The sequence below is a fragment of the Rhea americana genome, unplaced genomic scaffold, assembly GCF_003343005.1.
Source record: "Rhea americana isolate MKP2758 unplaced genomic scaffold, rheAme1 scaffold_190, whole genome shotgun sequence".
NCBI lineage: Eukaryota > Metazoa > Chordata > Aves > Rheiformes > Rheidae > Rhea > Rhea americana.
The window spans coordinates 42,366-70,076 of record NW_028186039.1 but is presented as its reverse complement, the minus strand read 5'-3'; the positions used below and the strand labels follow the sequence as shown (position 1 = coordinate 70,076).

The 27,711-nt window shown below is 50.0% G+C and overlaps 1 protein-coding gene across 2 annotated transcripts; it reads left to right on the top strand.

Moving 5' to 3' along the window:
• Positions 1–5,247: 5,247 nt before the first annotated feature.
• On the top strand, positions 5,248–27,586 carry L3MBTL1 (L3MBTL histone methyl-lysine binding protein 1). 2 transcript variants are annotated; one of them, XM_085302587.1, is made up of 21 exons: positions 5,248–5,410; positions 6,221–6,444; positions 7,336–7,480; positions 7,639–7,777; positions 8,521–8,644; positions 9,303–9,390; positions 11,645–11,736; positions 12,411–12,515; positions 13,711–13,846; positions 14,392–14,483; positions 15,562–15,713; positions 16,773–16,849; positions 17,277–17,362; positions 17,949–18,059; positions 18,338–18,452; positions 18,701–18,800; positions 19,833–20,030; positions 20,370–20,416; positions 21,377–21,534; positions 22,015–22,077; positions 22,945–27,586. In XM_085302587.1, exons 1-21 carry the CDS (start codon positions 5,275–5,277, stop codon positions 23,077–23,079), a joined length of 2,523 nt encoding a protein of 840 aa, XP_085158713.1. In that variant the 5' UTR covers positions 5,248–5,274; the 3' UTR covers positions 23,080–27,586. The 2 variants fall into 2 exon arrangements, with proteins under 2 accessions (XP_085158713.1, XP_085158712.1); XM_085302586.1 differs by having other exon boundaries at positions 14,383–14,483.
• The last annotated feature ends 125 nt before the right edge of the window (positions 27,587–27,711 follow it).

The following is a 27,711-nucleotide window of genomic DNA, read 5'->3' as shown; positions in this document are numbered from 1 at the left end:
CTGCCCTGCCCTGCCCTGCCCTGCCCTGCCCGCCGCGCGGCTCTGCACACTGTTAACATGGAGGAAGAGGGGCGGTTTTGCACCGTGCTGTGACCGTTACATTTATGTGCAACAAAGACATTTTATTTCCGCACAAAGCCTTACCTATAACGTGGGGGTGGGTGTTACTGCCCACCCCCCGAAATTACCTGTGGGTTTCATCTCTTTCAGAGGAAGTTTTTGGCCAGCTGCTGAGGATTGCACTGAGCTGCCGCATCCCCCCTGAGCAGGTGGCCTTGCTAGGGAGAAGGGGATGAGCAGCTGCTGTCCCCCTGGTGCTCTTTGCGGACTTTGCATTCCCCCAGGGGATGCCGAGCAGCCCAGGCTGTGGAAGGAAAGCCCTGCATGTTCTAGGACTGGCTCTGAATTTATTTCCTTATTAGTTATGCAAAAAGATGAAAAGGATGGACAATTTGAGATATTTTGGGACCATGTTTCAATTCTCTTTGAATGCTGCTGCCTACCAATAACTTGTACTCATGTGCAAAAAAAATACACTGCGTTATACCCTAATTCCATGCAGGGCTGCATCCCACATCCAGGTTGGCATAGACTACATAGGCAGTGACCTGTGGCAGCACACATGTGAGGTGGGACACAGGCAGTCCTATTGTCCATCCCACCATGGTGGCCCGGGGCCCATATCTAATCAGAGCTACCCTGGCTTCACAGTGCTTTCTGGCCTCAGCAGCAGCATGAGGCCATTTCGGGAGGGTGGTGCTTTGGGGACACTTGACATTTGCTAGGAGAAAAGTTCCAAGTGTCTCTGTTCTGTTAGCTGTTTCGGAACCACAAGTTTTGCCACTGGAGATAGTCCGCATCTCAGCTGCTGTTAGAGGAGGAGTTGTCTGTTACGGCTGAGGAAGAAATCCTCAGAAAAAATAACTTTAAAACCTCAGAAACCACAAAGCCAATATACATGTTAATATTGTTTTAAATCTGTTTATTCTAAGCTGATTTTACCATGAAAAAGCATGCATATTTCGAATGGACTGATTTTTAGAAAGCATTGGCTTTCAGGGCTGTGCGGTGTCTCTGAGCTTGGGAGCTGATACTCTCCATGCTCCCTTATGCCCTGTTACCCTGAACAGATCCTCACTATTTGCAAATGGCAGATGATCCTACAGCTTTTCTGCAACATTGTAAGAAGGTAGCTGTGGGGTCATGGCAGAACTGGAGCCTCTTGTGTATAGCAATGGTAGAAACACTTACTTTCCAAATCCCTGTGCCACCAGCTCAGGGCACTGGTGTGCTAAAAGCTAATGCTTTTTGTTTGATGAGATAAAAACTTTGTGTGCAGCATAACAAGTGCAGTCTGATTACCTTCAAATGTGTGATTTGTGGTCTGATTCCCCAGTATGTGAGAATATTTGTACACTGCTGTTTGCTGGTGTTTAGTGAGTTTGGCTGATGTTCCATGCTGAAGCCTTTCCTGGGGAGGAGAGGGGCAATATTAGAGAGACTGTTCTGTATTCACATGGTTTGATTCCCAAACTTGAAGGTTTTACTATTACAGAAACTGTGTTAGAGACCTCCATCTCACTATCAAAATTGGTTGAAAATGGCTGATGAGTACTGAACTGGTTGCAGACAGATGGCTGTATACACATACATACTCATACATTGAGAAAGTGCTTGCAAAACCTACTTTCCTGGAGGAAAGTTAGCCAAAAAAGAGAGCATTTCTAGGTGAAAGATTTCTTGGAGTTTGTGAGAAATTCCTCCTTCTAGATAGCATGTTGTGGTGGTCTCTGGAGAGACTACAGATCAGTCTCGTCTGTGGGGCTAGCCTTTCCTAGGATGATTTTTCTCCTTGCTTCTCTGTTGGACTCCAGAATGGGAGCCTGAGGTTCTTTGCTGTCCTTCAACAGAAGGTGAACGAGAGGGAGCGGCTGCACCTAGTTATAGCTATCTGCAAAATAACCTGAGGAGAAACTAAATTGCAGGCTTGTTGGGGACTAAATTGCAGGCTGGGTACACTCTCTGTAAGACATACAGAGTTAGGGTCAATACCATGAAAAATGGAGAACTCGGGACTTCACTGATATGTCAAAAATATTTTGCATCTCTAGAATTGATTGATATTTTGAAATCTGGGTGGTGAGATCTTTGAAAGCTGCTAAAGCTTTGGCTTAACTCTGATCCTGTCAGGGGCCAGCAGAGTTTCCTCAGACTTCTGGGGCACATGCATGCCAGCCGCTTTTGAAGATCCCAACCAAATTAAGAAAAGAAAATAAACACACTTCTGTTCATCATCTAGCACAACCCCCCAGAAAAGGAATGTGTTAAGTTGTGGATTGTGCTAATTTGCAGGTTGTGCATTTCCCATCCTTGGAGGTTTTCAAGACCAGGCTGGATAAAGCCCTGAGCAACCTGGTCTGATCCCATAGCTGGCTGTGCTGCGAGCAAGGAGTTGGACTGCAAACCTCCTGAAGTCTCTTCCAACCAGAATGACCCTCACTGATAGTATGAGAGCTTGCAGGAGATCCCTTTGAAAAATCTGCTGGGGTGGTAGTACCTGCCAAGGCTTTGAAGCAACAGGGGTGCTAAATTATGCCTTGTCTCAGCTGTGGGCTATTTGTCAGAGGTCCTACTTTCAGGGCACAGGGTTGCCGAAAGGGCAGTGTGCCAGTGCTTTCACTGCTGCCACGACAGTAATGCTAAGGCAGACCATGCCACAGCTGTGTTCTTTTACAGAGAAGCTTGTTCTCTCTCTCGTTTTTCTCTTCCTCAGATGCTACTTTCCACCCAAAATATTTCATAATCTGTTGGTTTGCCCTGGGGGGGAGGGAGGTTTGAGGTTAAAACTCCATTATTTTGAAAACTGTGAGCTACAAACACTGACTGCAAGTCTGATTCTCACTCCTTTGACATAGGGAAGGAGCTCTGGTTTTTTGCCTGTCTCTGCTTGGCAAGCGCAGCTGCTGAGATTTGCAGCACCAGTGTCCAGAACAATACTCTGGGATTTGAGATTGTTTGTGCTGGGGAAATCTAAGAAATCCTCAATTACAGGTTTAGCAATGTATACTATGCTTGATGCCAGAAACATTGATGGTGAACTGTTGTCTAACACCACCACAGGCCGGGAGGAGAACTGGGAGTCCCTGAAGTCACTGGGTTTCAGCTGCGGCAGCAACGTACTTGCTCACTGCAACGGTGTTCTCATTACTTGTATTTGGTCTTGGAATACCTTGGGGCCCATCTTGCCTTGTGGATCTTAAAAGGAGAAAAACATGGCTTGAAATGTCTGTAACTTCAAGGCATTGAGCTGAAAGCCAAACCCTCAAAGTCTTCACTCTGTTGAGGAATGGAGCAGGACATGTGCTGGGAAGGTTGTTTACTGGATTTGTGCTCTACCTGTGCTTAAAGGGCAAGAACATGGGCAAGGGATTAGGAGAACGTTTCTCCCAGTAAGGGCAGTGTGGCACTGGCCAGAGGTGCTTGGAGAAGCACAGACCCTTTGCCACTGAGAAGCAAAGAGACAACAGAGTGACAGGGCAGGGCTGTGGGCTGGAGAGGCTCCTCGGTCTCCCTCAAGCCCCATTTGGCTGGTTCCTGACCTCTGAGTTGGGCTGCCTGACTGTGGTGGGATGGAGTGGGGGAAAGTAGCCTTTGCTGCAGCAAGGCCTGTCCTGGCAGGTTGATGGAGGAGGGACTGTCTGTACATGAGTCATAAATCTCACTTATTAAGTTATTACAGCTTAAGGAATAATGATGGTGCAGTCTTATAATCCAAATTCATTCTATTTCCCCGGGTTTTAAGGCAAAAAAGAACCAGTCTGAACGTAATCAGCATGCAGCCCTGCAAAGAAAGTGTTCGACGCATGATAATTACTTGTCTTTATTTCCTGTGCTATTAACTGATATTACGTTCACAGACTAGACTGCTGTACAGCAGTGAGGCAAGTTTGAGCATCACCTAGCTCGGACACTGGAACTAGTTGTTTCTCTCTTGCTTTCTGTTCGATAGGCATTTTAGAGTACTGAGTCCTGTTTAAATGAGAAAAAGCCAGCTGCCCACACAAAACTAGAAGCTGACCTAGGAACATTTGACCCAAATGACAAATCAAGCTATATATCCGATTTAAGTACCTAGAAGAGCAGATAGGTGCCTGGTGTGTGTTAGGAAGCATCCCAACAGATTGGCTGCCTGATTCATTTTGGCTTTTGGTTGGATTCAGGTGTCTAGCTGAGTTACTCCTTTCAGTCCTCTTGTTACTTAACAGTGCCTTTCTGATGTTGCCCCTAGAGCATGTTAAAGGTCTTTTATCAGCTGAAGATGAAATATTTCCAATCACAAATGTGGCAGCATTCTAGGAGAGAAGAAAAAGAATATTTGGCTCCCAAAGTAAATCTTTGCCTTACATGAGTCCACCATTGCACTCTTCAGTCTGGTTATGACAAAACTTTTATTTTATTGTTGTCTCAGGGTTCAAAATTCCAGACTTGAGACTTTGTAGCCTAGCATATTTTTATTTGTCAGCGCTTCAGTGCAGTGCTCCCCTTTTCCGCATAGCTTCCTTCTCTTTCAAATTCAGGTTGCAGAAACATAACCAAGATGTGAGCGTGGTCCTGCTGGCTAGCCCAAAGGGCAGCCTCACCTCCACCCCATCTCTGAGGGTGGCCAGCTGGGAGTGGGCACTTCCCAAGTGAGGCAGGCCAGGGATGACAGCCAGGTTCAACTGGGAATCCAGATCACCAGGCAAGCTCATGATGATGAGGTGGGTCCAAGGTCAAGCCAAGAAGTCAGTTCACAGCTCAGGGTCAGCTCGAATAATTGCCAGGCACCCTCCACCTAAAAAAGGGGAGGTCAGGGACCTCTATCTTTTTCTGGTAAGGATTCCCAAACCAGCAGTTATAGGCCCCATCACAGTGGTACAAACCCCAGAGAGAGCCAGGAACATTTGTTGCTTGTGGTGGGACCTGCCACATTGATTCCTTCTTTGGCAGTGCCGTGTAAGAAAAAACCCTTGATGTTTGCAGACTCTGAGCTGTGATCTCACAGCAAAGACTTTCCTAGATCATGTTGGTACCAACAGTGACTGTCATGCTGTTCTCTGTTGGGTTCACTCCTTCACTAAGTGGTGCTTTAATGGTCTTACAGGGTATCCTGCTAGGAGATAGTGAAAAGGGACCATCCTCTGTAGTCTCTTTCTTGCTCCTCTGGCAGGTTTGTACTACCCAGCCTAATTTCTTCCTTACTTCCAGTTTTACACTCCATGACCGGGCAAGGTGATGGACAGCAGAGCAGAGATGGAAGTTGTAAGAAGCACAAAGGGAAATCCTGCTGGGGAAGTCAGTGTCCATATGGTCACCACTGAGAGCACTGTGCAGAGCACCCACCTTCCAACAACAGCCTTCATCATACCAGGTGTGTGGACTTGTCCTCTGTATCTGCTGCCTGCACGGCCTTCTGACCGTGGATCGCTCCTTTCACACTCTGCTTTTATTTGTGCTCCTTGCAAGGCCTGGGAAACAAAGCTATGCAGCTGTCACCATTTCTGTGGCAGATCAAAATCTCCTAAATCTTAAATTGAAGCCTTAATCTTTGAGGGCTGCTGTTCCATTGCAGCATGATGTGCTGAGCTTGGATGCCTGCTTGGCAATGCATGTGGATGCCTGAGCTGCCGTGTTAGGGCTGCTCACCCTAACACGTGAATGTTAGGTCCAGGTGGCCAGTGTCTTTCAGAATGTGTGCAGGCAAAGCCCATACCAGCCTGGATGTGCCTGTATTTAGGTGAGATAAGGAGTGGGTTTTTGAAACAAATTTCCCATTTTCGTGTGCTTCTTGAGTCTTGGCACTGTAGAGCAACCCTGGCCTGCACACTGTGTCCTTTGAAAATGAAACTAAACTGCAAGATGCAATCCAGGTACTCACTGCTACAGTCCTGCCACAACTGGGCATCTTGGCTGTGGAAACAGGCTGAGGTGAAGCTAAAGTAAGACCCTCCTGAATGTGGATAGTGTGGGTGCCACCCCCTAACAGAAGCTGCCAGATCCCATTGAATCTCACTACCTGCTCATGGATACTTTTGCCTACAACACAGGCCCTGGTGGGGAGGCTGTCCCCTCTGCATCACTTTGTGCTGCTTGGGGCTGCTGTGTTGCCATTGTGTCTTGTTTGCATCTACAAAGAGTTTTCTTTATGTCTCTCTGGTTGTTTGCTTCTTCTTATCTCAAGCAAATGCTACTACCATCAGCCTTCCTGCAAGCACCTTAGAAGTCCAGCGATTTCCACGGGAGCCACAGAGAAGCACAGGGGCCGAAAGGCCGGAGAGGGGAGCAGGGAATGAGCCCATCACAGCCACTGTCATCCCCCAGATCAGTGGGGTGCAGACCTGCAACACAGTCCGTGTGCTGGAGTGGAAAGATGGGGTGGCTACTCTGCCTGGGAGTAACCTGCGGGTAAGTGTAAACCTGGCCCGCCATGTTTGCCTCCCTCAGCTGCTTGCCTTTGTCAGTGGTAGCCCCCAGCTCTGTGCTGGCCAGGGACCACTTAGCTGTGACGTGGCCACCCTGGCAGTACCTGCACCCCTAGCAGTGCCTGCATCCCTCAAGCTGTTCCTGCTCTGCAAGGCTGTTGTGCCCTATTCCAGCAACACGGTGGTGTGAGCTTAGCAGGGAGAGCATGTGCATGGCATTGTGGCACTGTGGCAGGTCTATCCTGCCTGCGCAGGCAGCAGAGGGATGCTGCTTACTGGGCAGGGTGTCTTGCCTTTCCAAGCTGTGCTGTGGAGTTGCCCAGTCTCCTGCATTCACACTGGAAACAGTGGCCTTGCACTTGTCAGGACGTGGCGTGCTTTTAGGTCTACTGCGGCTAGGAAGTGTGGGGGCCTGGTAGCACGAAACAGCTTTCACAAAGTGTACCTTCTCTCCTCCAGTCTCTCAGCTGTTCTCAGGCCTGGGGTACCACATCTTTGCCTTGCCCCTTTGATGCTGCCAGCTGGTGCTGGTCTCACCTAAGTGCAGGCAGAAAGCAGGGGAGGCTTAAGGGTTGTGTTCTGTCCTGTGCTTTATCCATTTCCTTGAGGCATGTGTGTCCCTGCTAGTACACTGGCCTGGCAGGCTCAACAGCCAGCAGAGATTGCATAGAAGGACAGCAGGAGAAGTGACTTCAATGCTGTATTTGGCTCCATCTTTGCTACCTTCAGCCTTGTGCTTCTGGGAGAGCTGTCCCCTTGCTGGACACCATGTCCCTCTCATTGTCAGAGCTCACATATACACACTAGCTATTGTGTTAGATTTCTATCTTCTTTGTTAACTTTTTTCCTTCTGTTTTTTTTGTCTGTGCCATAGTTTCGGATAAATGAGTATGGGGCACTGAAGGTGGTGAGTGCTGATAAGATGCCTCCAGTGGAACCTATAAAGGAGAGTCATGCGGAGAAAGACGGGGATTCAGAGGTGCCTCCCACCAGCAGGGACAGTCTTACTGTTGCTCAGGGTAAGGGCACTGCTGTGGCACTTCTGGGGTTGGTACCATCTTGCAGCAGGTATTATCTGGCTTAGACCCTGAGTGAGGCAAATATCTACTGCTTCCTGCTCTCCTTCCCTCGCTGATCCTTGTGCCTCACTGCTCCTCTTCTGTCTCTCCTGACTCAGATATACCAGAGCAGCCCAAGCTGCCAGCAGCAGAGGGCATGTGCCACTGTGATACCTGTGGCCGGAGACATGTTTCAGATGGGGCCCGGGAAGGCAGGGGTTTCTGCAGTGAGCACTGTCACCAGCAGTTCAAAGAAAGGTAAGGGAGAAGGAGTCCATGCAGAGCTGTAACTATTTGTCTGTCTGTTTACCCTTCCTGCTGTGTGTGCTGAAGCAAGGGATGCAAGTGCATCTCTCTCTGGCGGGTGCTGAGGACCCCATTTGTTTCCCTCTTTCCTTTAGATAGGGAGCCCTGGCTGCAGCTTAGGGGTATGAAGACCTGTCCTCAGGGGCCTTGGGAGTCGCAGGAAGTCAGATTTTCTCCTGCTTACTTTGTGGCCTCATAAATAGGCAGCTACTAGTACAGGATTGTTGCCAGAGATGCTGCAAGAGGTGCTCCAAGATTGAACTGCACTTGCAGGCATGAGTCAGGAGGGGATTTCCAACCCGCAGCCTTACAGACATGTTCTCAGGGGTGTCACTAAGTGCAAAATGTGATTCCCAGGACTGGATTTCCATCATCTCTGAGTAATTTTGATACAGCTTAGAGCCTTGCTACAAACCTAGATCCCTTTGATTCATCCCCAGGTCCAGGTTTCTGACAAGTGAGGGTGGCTCAGACCTGTCCCTTGGTTGTAACGTCTTGTCAACTTTTCTCTAAGTGGATTGGATACATTAGTCAGGAGGAATGAGAATGTATACGTTTGTAAGAAATGGCATGACAGTGATTCTCCAGCAGTCACTCTCTTGCAGTCTTGACTACCTGGTGGTAGACGTTGACTACCACCCCAACTATTGCAACGTGCTCTGCTGCAGTGATTTACTCTCCTTTCCTCCATGCAGGTCTGTCATTGTGGAAAACTCTGCCAGCAGCACCAGCGTCACCGAAATCCTCAAGCCAGTGAAGAAACGGAAGAGGAAGGATTACCAGAGCCCTTCAGAGGAAGAATATGAATCTGAGCAAATGGTAGGGAGATGGAGGGTGTGTGTGTGTGCATATATGACAATACTGGGATGGGCCAAAGACCACTCATGTATCTGGTGCAAGAGCATACAATTCTCATCAGTGCTTTTCAGCACCAAATCAGCTATGTGTCAAAGTGGTAACCAGAAGCTGCTAATGTCAAAAAGACTTGAATGCATCTATTGTCGTGGCTTTTAGACACTTAGCTTGCTATTTGGCATGCTGAACGTGCTGGATTATACAGCACTGGGCGAACCCTGATTGGGTTATAGGTGCTGAGTTCTCCCAACTGATCTCTTGCGTCTGAGCCAGCAAACTCAGTGTTGAAGTAAGAGAGCATCTGTCTGCTAACTATATAATGTATATCCTGAGGAAGGGAGAGTGGCTTTGACAAGGCACAGAACAGCTGTGCTTGCTAGCCTTGCCTTTAGCAGATTCACAACAGGTGTGGTTGCTACCACTCCACCAAAATACCCCTCAGGTTTCCATCACTAGATGCTCTTGGACACCCATTTCTGGGCTAAGCATCATCCAAATCATGAATGTTGTGGAGGCCCCTTGTGGCACTGGCATGAGGGTACAGAGTGAAGTGTAAGTCTCTGTACAGGAGTCCATGACTTCCAACATGATGAGCTTCTGTTTTGTCTCCTCTCATGCATAGGAGGAAAAGCAGGAAGAGAGGAAAAACTCTGCAGGAGACTCTGCCATCAGCAATCCAGATGTTGAAGCATGGAATGGGAGCCAGCACGGTATGGAGGGGCTGGGTGGGCTGTGGGGTGAGTGCTCTGCCATCATGGCCCCTTCTCACTTGTGCAGAAGTGAGTGGGGCCACACAGCAGAGGCTGCAGGGTTCCTCTGCAGTGCTGAGAAACTGGGCTAATGTTATGGTGCTCCAGCAGTGAGTCAAACACACAGTGCTGTGAACCGATACTTGTTCCTGAAGACTTGTAAGCTCCTCTGCTTGCTTGGTCCTGCTCTCCCTGTCTCTTTCCTTTTCTCTCCTTCCTCTCTTTCTCTCCGTGGGTGCATCCTTACAAGTGTGCAGCTGTATCTTTTTCAGGAGTTGGGCCGTACTGTACAGTGCTTTCTGGTCCCTCCCATTGGGAGCTGATTTTATTACTTGCTTGTGAATATGCTGTTTGTGATGATCTCATTTTGCTCTGAGAGATGCTGTTGTGAGCTCTAGTGTGACTGTGTGCTGCATCTGGCTTTGCCCCACTTTGGACAGTCTCATGGGAAACATCCCTTACATGACCCAGAGACCCTGAAGGTTTGGGGGCTGCTCCTGTAGGTCTGGTGCTGCTGAAGCCTGAAGGTTTGCCATTGTCTCATCTCACAAGGTTGGCTGTTCCTGGACTGTGTCGGAGCAGATCTTGAAGACAGAGCTGTGGGCACTGAGGAAAAAGAGACAGATTGATGGATGCAGTGTTTGCTTTTCCCTTACAGTATGATAGGGAAGAAAGTAAAACTTGGGAAAATATTGGACATAAACATTTATGGGGAAAATTTCCTCCTTGAATAGAGAAAGGTCACTTTTAGAGTCATTTTGAAATGAAATTGTTCCTGCTGCACTTTGGAAGCCCCTCCACAGCCAAGTGTAGGGACTCTAACGGGGACCTGGTTATTAGAATAAGTCAATCCTTGATGTTACACTGAGTTAACCTGTTAAATGGGGAGCTCATAATCACTTACCAGGTCCTTTGCTCTACAGACATTCTCTGTGGGAAGAACAGGTTTCTACTTGCATTGTTTCTGAGCCCTGAACATGTAAACTTCCTTATTGCTTACAAGTAAGCATCATTGAGCCTTGTAATTTTCAGTATTTTATTTTCTCCTATTTTAGAGGTACATCAGTGGACAAAATACACACCTGGATACTTCAGTGCATCAGAGTTTCATCTCTAGGTGCATTTGTCTAGAAGTGCAGAATTTGTACTTACCCAAAAAAGCCTTCCATGTTTTTTTCTATATGCTAGATAGTAATACAGGTGTTTTCCACTCTCGAGCATTAAATAAAGTATCTTTGTTAGTTAGTATACTTGCCCACTGAATCTCTGCTTCGATTTCTTCCACAAGTTTCATTTTTTCCTTCTCTGCCACCTCTAAACCTGAGGGAAGAAAGGAGAAAGGAATAGATCTGTTTTCCCCATACATTCCTGGCCTGCCCTGCAGAAGACTACCTGCCCTGGATGCTATGCAACTGCAATTTATTTTGTGCTAGACTAGGGTTCACACTCTCAGAATCCCTTCAGATGCTAAGGAGCAGGGAGAGGGTGTTTAGAGAGCAGAGGATTTTGGATATGTCTTGTGTGCTTTGGGCAAGGTCTCTTTGGCCTTCCCAAGGGGGCTTAGTGCATGAAGAGAAACCTCCCTGCCCATAAAGAGGGGATGCTGTCTTCTTTCATGAGTATGTAAAGAGTAAATGCATCCCTAGGGCATCAGAGTGGCCCTGGTCTGCTGAGGTGGGGTTATAAGGGTATCTCAGAGCAGAGGATAGCAGAACTGGTGCTTCCAGAGCAGCTCTGCCTTAGCTGTAGTGGGAGGTTAGCCTACTGCAAGCTTGACTGGCCAGGAGCACCTCTGCAGCTGGAGGTGACCTCCCTGTTGGATGCTGTGACCATTTTGGATGTACTAGCTGGAGGAGGAGTGGTTGTATAGGTCTCTGGACATGCTGTAGGCTTTGCACAGGATAGTTTTTCCCCTGAGGACTCTCGGAGCACTTGTGTAGTAACAGAGGACATTTGGGGTCATGGGCACCTGTGTGAGAGGGGACCTTTTGACTCTGTCCCTTGTCGGACAGCCAGCCAGATTTGCTGGTGAGGGGGCTCTGGTAGGGTGATGCTGAGCCTCATAGGGATGCTGCACTATGTGCGAGAGCAGGATGTGGCCCCGGTGGGACCCATGGCCTCACCTGCGCTCCGCACTGCCCCAAGGCAGGCAGGAATTGGGGCTGGAGCTCACCCTCAGGAGCGCCTCTTGTGTGTGCGTTTGTGCTGCGCTCAGGTGCCAGCGAGGAGAAGAAAGAAGGCTGGTCTTGGGCGTCCTACTTGGAGGAGCAGAAAGCTGTCGCTGCCCCTTTAGATCTCTTCCAGGATGTGAGTTGGGATTTTCCTGTCTTTTTCCCTCTTTCATCTTCTCTTTTCTTTCCCTTTTTTCCCCCACCCCTTCTCTTTCTCCTCTCTTCCTTGCTTCCCTATTTTGCGGGGCTCTGTGCAGTAAACAAGCTCCTTCCTTCCATCCAGAGGTGACCAGTTAGTCCCACTGCCTTCTAGTTGTGATTTATCACCATTCCTGCTCCCCAGTGGGGTCCTGTCCCCTAGCCCTGCACCTCATGTGTGCATAGGAGACTTTGGTGGCTGTAGAAGGGTGATGGAACCCTTCCAAGCCTTCCCTGAGCCTGTGCATGAGTGCTCTGGGAAGCCGTGTGCTGGGGTGGGCCTCTGTTTCTGGCTGGATGCTCACCAGCACAGGAGAGGAGCCCAAACCCTGGTGTCCCCGCTCTCCCATGGCCCCAGTGCTGTGCAGCTCTGAAGTGGACTAGTGTCCTAGGGACATCTTGCCCTGCCAACAACGGGAGAAGCAAACCTGCAGGTAGATGAAAGAATGTGTTTTTCTACAGAGAAAATTTTGGCTGACGACATAACCTGTTGCCCACCATCTGCTAGGCCCAGAAGCTCCCATTACCTGATGGTTGCTCCGTGGGATTGTTCTAGATTGTTCCCCTTTACCTGTATTGTTTTTTACATTTTAGATTAATTTTTGTTTCCAGTACCAAGTAGCTTCCCAGCACAAGAATGGCTTTAAAGTGGGGATGAAACTGGAGGGGATCGATCCGCAGCACCCATCTATGTACTTTATCCTTACCGTGGCTGAGGTAAGGCGCCTCCAGCTTTGTGGTTGCATCTCCTGACTCTTTCTTTCCCTTCCTCATACTTGGGCAGCGAAAAACTCAGCAGGAGAGAAGGTTCTGCAAGGAGGCTGGTGGAAGGCTTTGAGCCCTCACATGCACATCACTGCCAGCACTGTTGGGCATCGAATGACTTGGCACTTTTGCACCTCAGTCAAGGAAATTGGAGGTTTCCTGCTGATTTGTAGAGGACAGGAGATAACACTGTGGAGCAGTTGTCATGTCCCAGTGTAGTTAATCTGTCCATCACACTGACACAGGGTGTCAGGGTGACACCATAGCTTCACCATGGGGCAGAGAGGTCACAGTAATGACAACAGCTTCTTAACTTCAAGCTGATGCCGTTCAGATAGGTCTGACCCTTGGAGATGGATGGTGTGGACATATCCCTTTTCTTCTGTCAGTGGAGGCCCACTGTCATTGGGGTTCTTAGCTCAGCCACATGTCATGCACCCAGACCAGCCTTGCCTCTCAGTGCTCCCAGGGCCCAAAGGGAACCAGGGAGAATGGCTATACAGCAGTGGCTGTTGAAGAGATTTCACTGAAGCAGCATGGCATTCAGTCAAAACTCTGTGCTGGAATCTTCCACGGATGTAGAAATGGGAACCTTTGCACTTGCTGGATCTGGCAAGGTGCCCGACTATATGACTTCACAGAGTCATAAAACAGCTGAGGTTGGAAGACAGCTCTGGAGATCATCTGCCCCAACCAGTTTCTCAAGCAGAGTCATGGTCACAGTCACCTGGAGCAGGTTGCCCAAGGCAATGTCAGACAGCCTTTGAATATCTCTGAGAACAGAGTCTCCACAAACTCTCTGGGCAACCTGTTCCAGTGCTCAGTTACCTCACAGTAAAAAAGATTTTCCTTAGATTAGATGGAGCTTTCTGCGTTTCAGTTTGTGCCCGTTGTCTCTTGTCCAGTTCCACCAGCCCTGCAGGTGCCTATGCCAGTGTATAGAGCTGGGTTTGTGATGTCTCAACACTTACCTTGCTTCATGCTGAACACCTCCTGGGATTGGCATGTGCTGGCTTATTAATATGACTTTTGGTTTCCCTAAATGATACACTTGAGATTTTAGGTGGGGAGGGAGGTGTGTGCTGTGCTTAAGCAGAGCAGCAAGTTTTTCATGGTCCTTCCCTTCTCCTGCCTTCCCTGCTGGTAGGTGTGTGGTTACCGGATGCGCCTGCACTTTGATGGCTACTCTGAATGCCATGATTTCTGGTTGAATGCTGACTCTCCCAACATCCACCCTGCTGGCTGGTTTGAGGAGACAGGGCACAAACTCCAGCCCCCCAAAGGTAAGGAGCTAGAGAGTCTGGGTTCACAGGCCCTGTCGAACAGGGGGATGAGGAGCAGACTGTCAAACTGCGAGGGTTAGCTAGGGGCCAGGGTGGCTCCAGGGAGAAGAGGAGGGATGCTGCAATGTTGGGGCTGTTGCAGGACAGCCCTGCAGGTGCCTGTCACTACTAAAGAGCTTGGCTTGCTCCCATTTTGAGGCAAAGCCCTGTTGTCCTGGATGACACTGTGCTGCAGCACTGTGGGCAGAACACAGTATGCCCCAAAAGAGATTTGGGACCAGCGTCCTCCAGGGAGGAACCAAGCACTGAATTTCCACTTCAACGCTAACATTTCTCAGCATCCCTCTGAAACAAACCACTGGTCTGTGCCAGATGTGGCCAGGCTGTGGGGTTTCCCAGGGTGCCCTAGGGCCCATTCTCCCACAGTGAGGCAGCCTTAGTGGGGGGAGGGCTGGCCAGACTGGGGTGGCTGGGCTCAGACGTGTGGCCTTCTGGCTGCTCTCTATGAACAGGCTGCTCTCTTTTCCATTCCTGAGGGGTTGTAGGTTATAAGGAAGAAGAATTCAGCTGGACAAACTACCTGAAGATAACAAAGGCTCAGGCAGCTCCTAAGCACCTCTTTGTGATCCGAAACAGTGTGAGTAGCAGCTTTTCCTTCATGCCAGAGCCTACAGGTTCAAGTGTAACCTTCCTCCCATCTATCCCAGCCCAATCCCTCCCCTAGTTTGGGCTTTTCAACATCCACCCCATGCCTCTGATCCCCCCAGTACAAAGGGCCAGGAGAATGCACTGCTGGCATTGCTTAATGAGACATGCTATGATTTGCTGCTGAGGATCTGCAACTTGGATGCTAGTCTGGTCTGTTCAAAACTGAGGGGGTCTCGTACACCGAATCCATCTCATGTACAGTTACAGCTCTCCCAGATGTACTAGTGGGGAAGAATTAGCCTTTTTTCCAATCTGTTGTTTTGCCAAAAGAAAAACTCCCAACAGTTAATGTTTCATCAGTATAATTCTTTTGTCTCTGTTTTCTCTTGACCTTTATTTTTCCTATGGCAGCTTGGGTAAGGAAGGGGAGAATACAGTAGAATGCTAAATGCTGATGGTTTCTTTGTTAGTTGCAGAGGAAACTCAACCTAGTGATAAATCAGTCTCTCCAAGTTACTTATTATGTCTAAATCCTCCTCTTTGAAATGATGCATCCCTGCCAAGGTGGAGATGCATGATTGCTACAGTGATCCCACTAGTGTGTATGATGCAGTGTGTTGCACAGATTTTTCATCCAAGAAATAAAGACAAGGTAGGATGCAGGACCCCTTCCTAGGTCTTGTTGCACAGGGGATTTAGTAGGTGCAAACAGTGGAGGAGCATGACTACAAGCAAGTATTTTGTGACCAAATCTGAGCCAATATAAGTTGGAGACTGCTGCTGTCTTGGATCTTACTGCTTATAGAAGATCCTGAGGGTCTGAAGACTTTTTTTTTCCTTTCTTTTGTGGCCAAGCCAAGTTACTTACCCTGTGCCCGTTTTCTTATGTGCACAGGAAGGTGCTGCTCTCTGGGACCCCTAAATGGTCACAGACCCTGGCTGGAGGCCAAGGCTGAGTCTTAACTGTGAGAGGGTTTGGGGAGATGCTGTGTTTGCCACAGGCGAGGGAAGTGAGGAGAGCAGCTGGGACCACAGGCATGAGCAAAACCTGACCTCTCTCCTTGTAGCACGAGGCTCCACCGGGCTTTGAGGTAGGCATGAAGCTTGAAGCTGTGGACCGCATGAACCCTTCCCTGATCTGCGTCGCCACAGTGACGGACGTGGTGGACAATCGCTTTTTGGTGCACTTTGACAACTGGGATGATACTTATGACTACTGGTGAGCATACAGAGGCTCCTGGACACCAGTGCTGACAAGAAGTCTTGCTGCTGCTTCAGTAAGACTGATGGTGCTCTGGGGCAGTCCCAAAATGCCTCTACAGGCAGGCCAGCGGTGGCCTGATAGGGCAGAGGGTTGCCTACCTGTGCTAGAGGAGAAACCTTTTCCTGTCCCATGTCACTTTGCTACTTCCTGGGATGTAGGCATGTCTATCCCATTAACGTGAAGTTAAAACAAGCCCTGACCTGGGCCTGGAGCCCACTTCAGTGTCAGGCGGGGCCACCTACGATGTCACCAAGGCAAAGGCTGAAGGCCTGAGCTTCAACTGAGCTTGTGGGGCCATGGGCAGACGGTGTGTGCCCTTGTGGGAGTAGAGGTCACAAATGAGGCTGGCCAAGGCTGGTAAGGCTGATCAGTGCACTCAAGGCCAAGCCTGCATCCATCCTGCCTCATAGCCAAAGCCTGCAGACCTTCTCTCTCTTCTTGCCTGCTTCAGTTCACTGCCAAAAGAGCTGTGTTTCTGTAGCCGTTGCTGCACCAGTCATTTTAAACGCCTGACCCTTGCTGCTTGCTCCTTGCTAGGTGATACTGGTCACAAGAAGTGTCCCCTGTGTGCTGTGCCCCAGGGCAGACCCGTGAAACAGAAGCATCTGAGTAGTTAGGATCTATTTGGGGGTACTGACCAGTAGTTGAGCTCCCCAGCTGCTCAACTCTGCCTGCTCCGAGCTCTGAAATGCACAACGTGTCTCCCCACAGCAAAGCATTACTTTTTTCTGCATAGCTCCACTGTGGAGCTTGCACCCAGGACTTACTGTCAGGGTTCATGCCCTGTTGCTATGAGCTGGAGTCCCCCTGCTCTAGCTCTTGACTCCACAGTCCTCTGGGCTATTCAGGACTGAGGGTGTTGTAAAAGACCCAAGCTCATGCAAGACCTTTTACAGGTGACACAGGCCTGGGCTATGCCACCAGGTGGCCTGCCCCAGTTGCTGACAGCTTGCACTGTCCAGCAGTGATGAGCTGGGTGTCTCTGCCGCATAAGTGTACAGATGTGTTTTGCAGGTGTGACCCCAGCAGTCCATATATCCATCCAGTCGGATGGTGTCAGGAGCATGGCAAACCCCTCACACCTCCTCAAGGTGAGTAGGTGACCAGGGAGCACAGCCTACACTTGGGGGCAGGCTTCCCCTGGGAGGTGCCCAGGGGCTTAAACCCCACAGCTTCTGCTTACCTGCAGGCCTGGGAGGTTTCTGTGAGTAAGGCCACAGCCAAGGAGACAGCATATGCTGGCCAAGGGTCTTGTACCTGTGTTCAGGTGCAGCACCACTCTTCTTAGGCCAGGTGGAGAAGTCAGGAGGCCCCAATGCAGGGCCAGACATTTTTGCTTCCTCTGCACTCTGTATGTTGTGGTCCATTAGAAAATAGTGGCACATCTTGATGTATCTCAGGTTTTCACATACCTGGTGCAGGCTTGCTTGGTCCTTCAGGGTAGCAGGACACTGTGGGATACTTGCTGTTCTCCTGCAGGCGTGTGTGTCTCACCCTGCACATCATTCTCCCTTCTAGATTATCCTGACCCTGACAACTTCAGCTGGGAAAAGTACCTAAAGGAAACTGGAGCATCTGCTGTCCCAGCTTGGGCCTTTAAAGTGGTGAGTGCCCCATCCTCCGCTCCATTGTGCCTGGGCAGGCCTTCAGGTTTTCTCCATCATCAGATCTAAGTTTTTATGAAAAGTGATGTTTAGTGTGCTCCTGCCACAGCCTGGGTTTCAAATCTACACTCAGGGTGCAGAAATCAGGTCTATACTGGGCAAGTAGATGCAAACTGGGAAAAATGAGAAGTATGACCACTTCCTTGGCTGGATAAGAGCCAGGTGATGGGAAATCTTTTCAGCTTGCTTGATGGTTTTTGTCTCCAATTGCAGTAAGAGCAGTTGTGTCCAGCCAGCTGCAGCCACAATGTGAATCCACAAAATGAGTCTTCAAGAGGCCTTTTTCTCTTAGCAGGGATTTCCCATCTTGTGTCATCCCAATTCAGATCCAGGAAATCCATCCCTACTCTCTCCTGGTTCTAACTGCGAGCTTGGGGGTTGTCATTGGGGCTTGAAGGACCCCCAGAAGGGTCAGAGGTGGGGAGCTAGGTTTTGGAGCATGTGTTGGTGGAAAAATGGGGAAGGAGTGCAGGATCCCAGAGCACAGTCCTGCTCCTCAGTGACCTGGTGTGCTCCTTACCCTCAGCGCCCGCCCCACGGCTTCCTAGTGAACATGAAGCTAGAGGCAGTGGACAGAAGGACTCCTGCCTTGATCCGAGTGGCGAGTGTGGAGGACGTAGAAGATCACAGAATAAAGGTGGGTTCTGGGTCTTAGTGCTGAACTTGCATCCAGACACTGTCCTGGCTTACTTCTGCTCCATTTTGCTGTGCCAGTTGCAGTGGTAAAGTATGTGGAGGTCTGTGGAAGCATTAAGTACATAGGATGGCAAGTCTCATTGCTCAGATCTGAGAGGGTAGCAGAGCATTCTGTTGCAGTTCAGCTCTACCCTGCTGCTTGCCATCACCTTGGAGGGCTCCAGTGCTTCTCCGGAAGATGCGTTGAGGTTTAAGGTGACCTTTCCACTTGTTTCCCAGATCCATTTTGATGGCTGGAGCCACGTCTATGATTTCTGGATCGATGCAGATCATCCGGATATCCACCCCATAGGCTGGTGCTTGAAAACTGGGCACCCATTGCAGCCTCCTCTCAGTAAGTCCTTGGCCTGGGGCAGCCCCTCACACCAGTMCCCAAGAGTGCCAGATTCCTGTTGTCACTGGCTGCTGGCCATGAGCAGAAATGTGTGCTGGATGAGGGTGGGCGGGGAGGAAAGACCTTTCTCACAGAGTTGGCAGCTGGAGATGTCCTTGCAGTTTGGAGCAAGCAGGGAACACAGACCTCTGGCTCTGCCAGGGGCTGTGGCTATGACTGTGTCTCTCTTGTTTCTCTTTTCGGTGCAGGGCCAAAGGAACCAGCCTCCTCTACCCATGGAGGCTGCCCAACTCTGGGCTGCAAGAGCATCCCTCATACCAAGGGCTCCAAGTACAGCTTTCACCACAGGTGAGAACCCCCAGCATGGCTTGGAGGGGCAGAGGTTCCCTGTGGTCACAGCACCAGGGCCTTCCTCCTCTCCTCTGTTGGACACACGGCTTCTTAGCATCCTTCTTTGCTGCCATCCAGCCCACCACCTCAATTCTGGCTCTCCTTTCAGCTCAGGGGCAGCTCTTGCCCTCCTCGTGCCAGGGCTGGATAAAGCATGGTGCCTCCATTCCTGGTGGAATTCCTTATGAGGTGGTGCTCTTTGCTCTGTACCCGCTCTTTGCCGCTCAGAGCCCCCCAAGGGCACCCTAGACACCCATCTGCCTGTGGGGCATATGGGCTATGTAGGGGACAGCCTTAGGTACTTTTATGACACTGCTCATTGATACCAGCTTCCAGGATGGTATTCTTTCAGTCCCTCATGGATGCTTTTTCCTGTGAGATTTTGAGCTAGGAAGTGCTGAGACAGGACAGTAAATCTCCTCCAGGTCATCTGTGTGATCTTTTTCTGTGGAAGTTAGGAAGGCTGTAATGCTGACCCCAGCGTGGCAAGCTGGCATCAGAGCAGAGGAGCATGTCAGGTGGAGAGTCCTTGAGGACAGGGGAGGCAGATCAGGCTCCTAGGAGTTTCTTTCCTGCCCAGGCTCACAAAACTTCTTCCTCCTTACTCTGTTGATTTTGAGGCCTGTGGATAGTCTAGATGTCTGAGGGGGGAAGGAAGGGAGATGGAGAACCCTACTGTGAGCCCTACTGGCCTGATTGATCAGGACTGTGGAGACTTGCACAGAGTTACAGTTATGGCTGTGGGGAAGGTGGGATGAGGATTTGTACCTGGAGGGGCTGGACTCACCCTGCCTGTGAACTCATGCACTCAGTGCCCTGGACCCAAGGCATTTGTTCATCAGGTCTTTGACATTACTGTGTGTGCCAGAGCTGTGGCTTCCCATGGTGTGGAGTGAAGGAGTAGCCCTGCCTTCAAATGCGCTGGGCCTGGCTGGCGTCCCTGTGCTGCCCTGTGCTGAGTCCAACGCTCGCCTACCCTCTGTTCTCTAGGAAGTGCCCCACGCCGGGTTGCGACGGGTCGGGACACGTGACTGGCAGATTCACAGCCCATTACTGCCTGTCAGGGTGCCCACTGGCAGAGAAGAACCAGGGCAGGCTCAAAGCAGATTTATCTGACACCGAGGCCTCAGCTCGAAAGAGGAACTTGATCGGCTTCTCTCAACGAAAGAAATCTCGGCACCATGGGAGGTAGGGGCAAGGCTGGTGAGGCCAGTGCAGGCAGTGCTGCACCTGTGCTATGCTGGGCATCCTTGAAGGGGACAACCAAGCCAGAAGAGGCACCTTTCCCACAGGGGTGTGTGCTTACTGGCAGCCTGGGTTTGTCCTTCCAGCTCTGTTGGGTCACCTTGGGCATCTGTCCTGCTTTTTCTTTCCAATTTGTGTGAGCTTGGCTGTTAGCCCTTTGGGTCAGGGTTTGAAAGGTAATCCTTGCTCCCATCACCAAGGCACAGTTATGTGCTACACAGAGAAGAGCCCCCAGGCTGGTGGTCCCAGATGAGTTTCAAATCCATCTTCTTGTCTCCTCAGAGGGCGACCTCCAAAGTACCGGAAGATCCAGCAGGAAGACTTCCAGAGTAAGTGCAGTCCTCTGCCATGATGTCACTGCAGAGCAGAGGCATGTCTTGAGGACCTGACATGGTGGGTAGAAGAGAAAGGTCTCCTCTTGGTCTATTTGGTCAGACCTAGTGCAGATCAGCATCTTGTGGAGGGCTCTGCAGTCTGTGCACAGCTCATGGCCTGACTGTCAAAGCTCTGTGACAGGGGATGTCCCTGCCTCTTACCAGAGCTGTGCTTGGTCCCTCATTATATCTTTTGATCCATATTCCTGATTCCTATAAGTGCATTAGGGCAGGGAATTAGGATCCTCTCTCCATGGCAGTGCATTTTCCAATGCCCTCTGTCCACCACAGACAAGAGTGTTGTGCCTTTATCCTGTGGGTACATGTGAACCACAAAACATCAGTGGAATTTTGAAATGCCATGTTACTGCCACAGTACAGAAGATTAATGCCGAACAATTTGCTTTGCATTTAGTTCTTATGATTCAAATAAAACATTGACTGACTGCAAGAGGACATATCTTCACGCAGTTAGCAGTTTTACCATGGACTGGTCTGGTGCCTACTCCAGCACTAGAACAAATGAAAAGGATCTCTTCTTGGGAGATGTCCCTGGCTCCCTGGGGCAGAGAACAAGAAAAAAGCTTTGTTAAAAAACTGAAATGAACTAAATGATTAAGGATGGCATTCTAGTATGAAATTTGTCATTAGAATTTAGTTTAGTTTAGAAAATGAATGATGGGAAGTGGTAAGAAGAAGGAAAAGCCAGGCTTGTTGGCTCAAAAATTCTTCCCTCACCATTGCCAATCCCACCTACCTAGACCCTTTGATACACTAATATCCTATTAATGCAAGAGTCAACCTGGCTCTTGATAGTGTGGATTCATGAGACCATCTGCTCCCAGGTCCTCCACTGGCCTTTAGGATGGGGTGGGATGTTCATGTTTCTACCTTATCATGTCTTTTTATTGCCAGCTGTTTCCTCAGACAATATGCATCAGTCGCTCTTTATGTCTGCCCTGTCTGCCCATCCTGACCGCTCTCTGTCCCTCTGCTGGGAGCAGCACTGCAAGCTCCTGCCAGGAGTGGCTGGCATCACAGCAACCACTGTGGCCAAGTGGACCATTGATGAGGTAAAGCAGTTCCAAAACTTGCTGGCTCCCTCTGGTGTGGCTGTGCAGTGCTGCTGGCACATGCATCAGGTGCTGAGGAGCCTGAGAGTTCCCTGGACCTCTGTAGCCAGAGTGCCAGCCCCAGCTGCCAGGCTTGCCTGATATCCCCATTACCCTCCAGTGTGTCCTTCCACTGGCCTGGACCCTCAGTGGGAATCATCTTGCCGTGCTGAATACTGCTTACTGGAGATGAAACTGCTGTGCCATTTGCTGCTGTGGGGCTGGAGAAGACCAGAACCCTTTCCCTGATCTGACGGTGGTCTCCCCTAGGCATGGGAGAGCGCTGCAACTGCAGCACTTTGTTTTGTCCAACAGGCATGTGTTACCCTACAGTAGGCAAAACACCACTGTGAAAGTGAAGTTGTGGGCTCAGGGTGTTTCCAGTCAGGGAAGTCTCTTCTTCAGGGAAGTCTTGACACTGCTCTCCCTGTCTGTTCCAAGGTCTTCAGCTTCGTTCAGACTCTGACAGGTTGTGAGGACCAAGCCAAGCTCTTCAAGGATGAGGTGAGATCGGCTGGAGCACAGGCACAGGCAGCCCAGGACAGCGAAGGGGGAGGGAGGGATTGGCCAGCAGCCTTTGGCACATGGCACAGCCACTGAATGTCGAGAGCCTGTTTGGTGCCTGACAGCAATCTCACCCTGCTTTTTCCTCACCCATTCCTCCTCCCCGTCCCTGCGCCTTCTCACTATATCATCAGTCCACCATTATTCCTGATCATCAGGCATGTTCATCATTTTTAGGCTGCTCTGTGGACAGAACTACAGAGGAGCTGCTTTCCACCATATGCAGTATGTCTGGGGCAGGCTGATGCTCAGCACTCTGGGTGCAGTGAGTGTCCCAGCCTGTTGAGTAAATGGCCTGTGCCTTAATGATGCTCAGGCAATCACAGCCAAGCTGGGGCAGCCTTCATGCAGACAGAGGGCTGGAGCAGGGAGTAGATTGGTGTTTGCCCAGAGCAAAACACCTGTTGGCTGTGTCCTGTGGCGGCTGCGGTCTGGCCTACAAGCCAGTTGGCTAGCTGCAGCATGAGCTCCATGGCCACCCTGGGAAGGGACACTTCTGTCCTGTTCCTGGGTGTGTAAATTCCCCGTTTTGGCTTACATGACACAGCAGGTTGGGATATAATGGGAACACTATGCATGGCTCTTGCCCTGTTCCATATGAATGGGGGTGGCCTGGAGCAGGGAAAAGACTGTGGCACAACACTCCAAAAGGCTTGGAAGGGAACAACTTGAGCTGTCTGCTCCCTGCAGCAGATGTGGAGGTGAGTGTGAATGTACGTGTCTCCAGGGAGTACCTATACTGATTGTCCCTGGGAAATTGCAGCCTGGCTTTCCAATGAATGCCCTTGTCCCTGCTCTCCTCTCCAGATGATCGACGGCGAGGCTTTCCTCTTGCTGACGCAGGCTGACATTGTCAAAATTATGAGCGTCAAGCTGGGCCCGGCACTCAAGATCTACAATGCCATCCTCATGTTCAAAAATGCTGACGACACCTTAAAGTGACTTTTCTTGGCCCAAATGAGACTCTCCCTCAGCACCAGTGCTGCCAAACTGTCCAGGACAGAGATCCGCTCCCCCCCACCACAACAACCCGCAGCTTGTCATGTCCTGCCCATGCCCTCATGGATGCGTCATGTCTGCTCTTGCACCAGTCCATCTCCCTGACCCTCTTCCTCTCTTTCTCTCTCTCCACACTGTTCCTTTCTTCCAGTGCTGGTAGAGGCTGACGAGGCAGAAGCTGGATGTGGGACTAGCCTGCCTAGGTGTGAAAGTCACCTTTGATGTGCTCCAAGTGTGGTGACTGCACTAGCGCAGAGGTGTATTCAGAGACAGCAGAGCTGCATGGAGGGTGCAGGGGACCGAGAACTGAGACTACCATCCAAGTAATCAAGGAAAGGGAAGAGGCTGACTACCCACACGCATACTCACACCAATTTGAACGCTTGTCTTTCTTCAGCAGCTGAGAGAGATTCCCCCTCCCTCCCCAGCCTCTTCCTCTGGAGAGAGACTTGTGTTAACATATGAGGGATGCTCTTTCGAGGAGCTTCTGCTCACTTTGCCTTTTTCTCTTGACTTCTTGTGACTCCCCCCTTTTAAGGCCAGATGATAACTCTGCTTTGCACTTTCATTGCACTGGGAACCAGTGACCAGCCTCTCACCCCTTCTGGGGAGCATGTCCTGGCCATGGCTCTGCCCATGACCAGCATCAAGTGTTTGATTGCTCTTTACTGTAAGGAAGCAGGCCCAGAGCTCCATGTGGCCAGGGCTGAACAGATGCAGAACAAAGCTCCAGTTTCCTCTTACACTTTGGGCCAGCATATCTCTGGGAGAAAGGCTATTTGGTTAACTTGTGCCCCTTGCAGGAATTAAAAGTCCTCTACAAAAGAGAGGCGGACCCACTTTAGTCTCTGTATTAGGAGAAAGCCCATTTCTAGCATTGAGGTAGCTGCAGAGGGCAAAAAGCCTCTATTTCTCCATAGGCAGATCTGGAGCTTGGTTCCTAAGGAATTCCTAAGTTAGTTGACTCCATCCTGCCAAGCCACTCTCTAGCCTCCTTGTGTGTTCCCAAGGCCCCCAAGCTTTGGTATTGGAAACATAGGATTATTTCCTTTCATTCTCTGGTTTCCTTCCCTGCAGATCTAAAAGATTGAGCAGCGGACAGGTTTTTCTATCCTTTTAGCAACATAGCGCCTTTCAAAAAGACTACATGCGGTTTGGAAATACGTAATGCTGTCCCCTGTAATGGGGGGACAGGCCTGGTAGTCTAGGGTTTTTTTAGCCTAAAAAGCCGACATGACTGAAGGGATGCAGACAGAGTCCCAGGCACCTTCAGGTAGTGCCATGTCACCACCTGCCAGGATGGAGAGGACATGCGATGCTTACGCAATGCTTGCTGGAGTCTTTTATCCCTTCCAGCATGTCTCCTGTGGGTCACCACTGGAGCAAAGACACCAGGTGGAGGGACCAGTAGTGTGACTGTGTGGTGTTTGTGGTTCTGCTGTGTTACACCAGAAGGATGTCGGTGCAGGCTGGGCTATRTGTGATTGGAGGTGGGCTCCTGGGCCCTTGAAAACTTTCCACAGTCAGAAATGGTGTGATCAGAGTCCTGGATGTTCCTTCTTTCCCATTCCCATGAATGACATATCAGTAGCAAAACAAATCTTTTCCTCTTTCGCAGTGCTCAAAGACAGGGGGAACATGTCTCGGAGCAACACTGCCTTGGAAGCCACTCTCATACCTGGGTCAATTTGTGCTAGGCTTCCCATGGAAATGTAGCATTTTGACTCTTACTGAATTGTTGGAGTCACATTTGACCTGCTCTTAAAATGTCTGCTGCTTGCTGTTCATGTGGGGCTTGTAACTAGTCCATGTATTTATTTTGTCAGTGCTTGGGTTTCATTTAGGCAGCTCTCCCTCTCCTCTCCCTTTTCATTTTCTTCCATCTCTTCAAGCACTGTAGTGTGGCCAGCTGTGCAGAGAGGGTGAGTGGGAAGGAACATATGTGTCCTTGAGTCCCACCATCACTCCCAGAGTCACCCTCAATCCACAGTAAATGGTGTCAAACTTGGTCTCTTCAGCTGTTGGAGAGTCTCTTCCTGGGCTGTTGTGCTGGGAGAGAGGAAGAGGAGCTCACCTTCAGCTGTGAGATTCTCTATGTAAACTGTGCACTGATGCATCTCCAGGTGTGATCTGGAATGGCACATCTACTTAGTACCCTTGCACAGGGCCTGGTCAGTGAACTTATAAGGAAATACCTTGTGAACCCTGTTCTTTTCTGCTCCATTTCCTCATGCTAAGTCATTCTTCCTTTTGGGGAAGGGACTAAGTGCTTGCTTTGGGTGCACAGTAAGGAATTGCTACCAGGGTATCAGATCTAAAACCAGCAAGAAGGGAGAGTCTTCTTTCTCCCAGGGCTGCCCTGGGGAGCAGAGATGGTGGGGAGCTGCCAGGATCCCTGCTGAAGGGGAAAAGGATCTGTAAAGCCAAACCATGGCTGGTCCACAGGACTACGTTGTCCATAGTTGCAGTTCTTCCTCTGCTGTTGTGGTGACCAAGCTGTACTCTGCCTGAGCCCTGACAAGATGGGCAGAGGTGGGTGCTCCAGCCTGTGCTGGCCTTGGGCACCAGAGGGTGCAGCTGGAAGCTGCTCCTGTTGGTTACTGCCTTCCTGAGCTCTTGCAACCTCCCTGTAAGAGCAGATGCAAACTGCCATGCACGGCCCCTGGCTGCATGGCTGGACCCAAGGTCTCTGGCGCAGACATTGCTGAGTCCAAGCTCTGCACAGGGAGTAGCTTGCCAGGAAAAACAACCTCATGGGAAGTGTGAGTTATGAGGATTTTTGTCACACTCACTCACTCATCTGCTGCATCGAGCAGCAGTTAACCTGCTTCTTGGGCTGGCTCCTTTCAGTCTGTTGGATACAAAGCTGCTGATTTGGTCTGGAGAGAGTTACAGAGTGTAGATAGTCAAGGGCTATTTACTGTTAAAGCTTATAACCTTCTTTTTGTTTCCTAAACAAAACAAACCAAAACAAACCCAAAGCATTATATGTATGTGTGGATGGGTGTTTGTGGGTGCCAGTGTAGAAAAATCACAATGCCATTTCCTCTGCTGGTGGTCTTGACACTGTTTTTGTGTGATGGTCTCTGCCTGCTGCAAAGATGCAGCTGGGAAAGTGGTAGGCCCTGGGCCATAGGTGGAGGCAGCTGGGGGAGCAGGCAGCCTGTTGGAGAGTAGAGGTTGCCCCTAGTGCCAGCAGGGAAGCTGAGAGAACGAAGAGTGGCTACACCCTGGCTATGGCAGGATCCTCCATTTCCACAGAGCCCCAGTGGGGAACCCCAGGTCAGGGAGTGTCGAGGCAGCTGTGGCCAAGGCAGAAGCATGCAAGTTTTCATCCTTCCCCTGTTGGCTAGTAGAGCTCCTCCTGGACACCTCCCCTGCAGTGTCACTGAGGAACTGGAGCAGATGCTAGAGCAGAACCTGGCCTGAAGATCTTCTGGAGGCTCTTTTTCAAGAGATGTGACAACAGCTAGAGTTTTTCAGGCCGTGAAGGATTTTAAAATACATTTCTGAGTGGAGGCCCCTGAAGCCTGTGCTCTGCAGTCCCACCTGTGCTGCTGGAGGTGGCATAGGAGACTTCCYGCCTTGTGGTGGGTGCCACTGCCCCTCCAGCCCTGGCCTCAGGTGCCAAGGGTATCTGCCCGGGTGATGGCTCTGAGTGCATATTAACAGTGAGCCTTGCAGGAAGGTGTTTTAGTGAGAGCCCCAGGTCTGTGTTCCTGCAAAGAAAAGGGGGGGCCTGAGGCTCGGCAAGGAACCTGACTTTCTGTGCCCAGAGTGTGTCTGGCTGCCTCTCTCTCTTGCTCCAGGAGACCTGAGCAATTTTTGCATCATTCACAAGCACTGTAAAATATATATATATATATATATATATATATATATATATAAATCCAAATTGGTAGGGTTGATGGCTTACAGCAGCTGCCACCTGCCAAGGCAAGTCTGTGGACCTGAGTGCAATCGAGCGAGTGCCAGAAGGGGAGGCAGCCACACAGAGAGGTAACTTAGCAGCTTCTCTGCTGTTCTCCCCGTTTCTTGGGTGGAGGCAGCATCCTGAACACAAACAGAAGGTAAACAGCCAGGCACTGAGTTTGTCCCCCTCTTCCCTCTCCTCCTGGGGCCTGTCACTTGCTGTTACCTGGTGGGAGGAAAAGGGAGTTGCATTTTGAAAGGAGTGTGTTTGTGATGATAAAGCTTTTTTGCACTTTCATTCATTTTGCACTTGTTTTTGATTTCCATTTCCTGAGGTTTTTGATATTTGCACCTCCTCTGTTTTCATAATGGAAATACTATTGTTGTAGCCAGTGCAACTATTCCAGAACTTTGTGTCCTGAGTATACAAAGGTTTAAAGATCTTAGATATATATAAATTTATAAAAAAAATATAAATTTATATATAGAGATCAGTACGTGGTGTGTTTTGTCAATGTTTCAAAATAAAAATAAATAAATGTGAGTAATGGAATTATGTACAGCTGGAGACTGGTTGCTCAGCCCTGGGCCGAGCATTGCTAGGATGCTCTGCGGGGCAGGGGAAGCAGCTGCTTCCGCCCTCAGCCACAACGGAAATTGAGG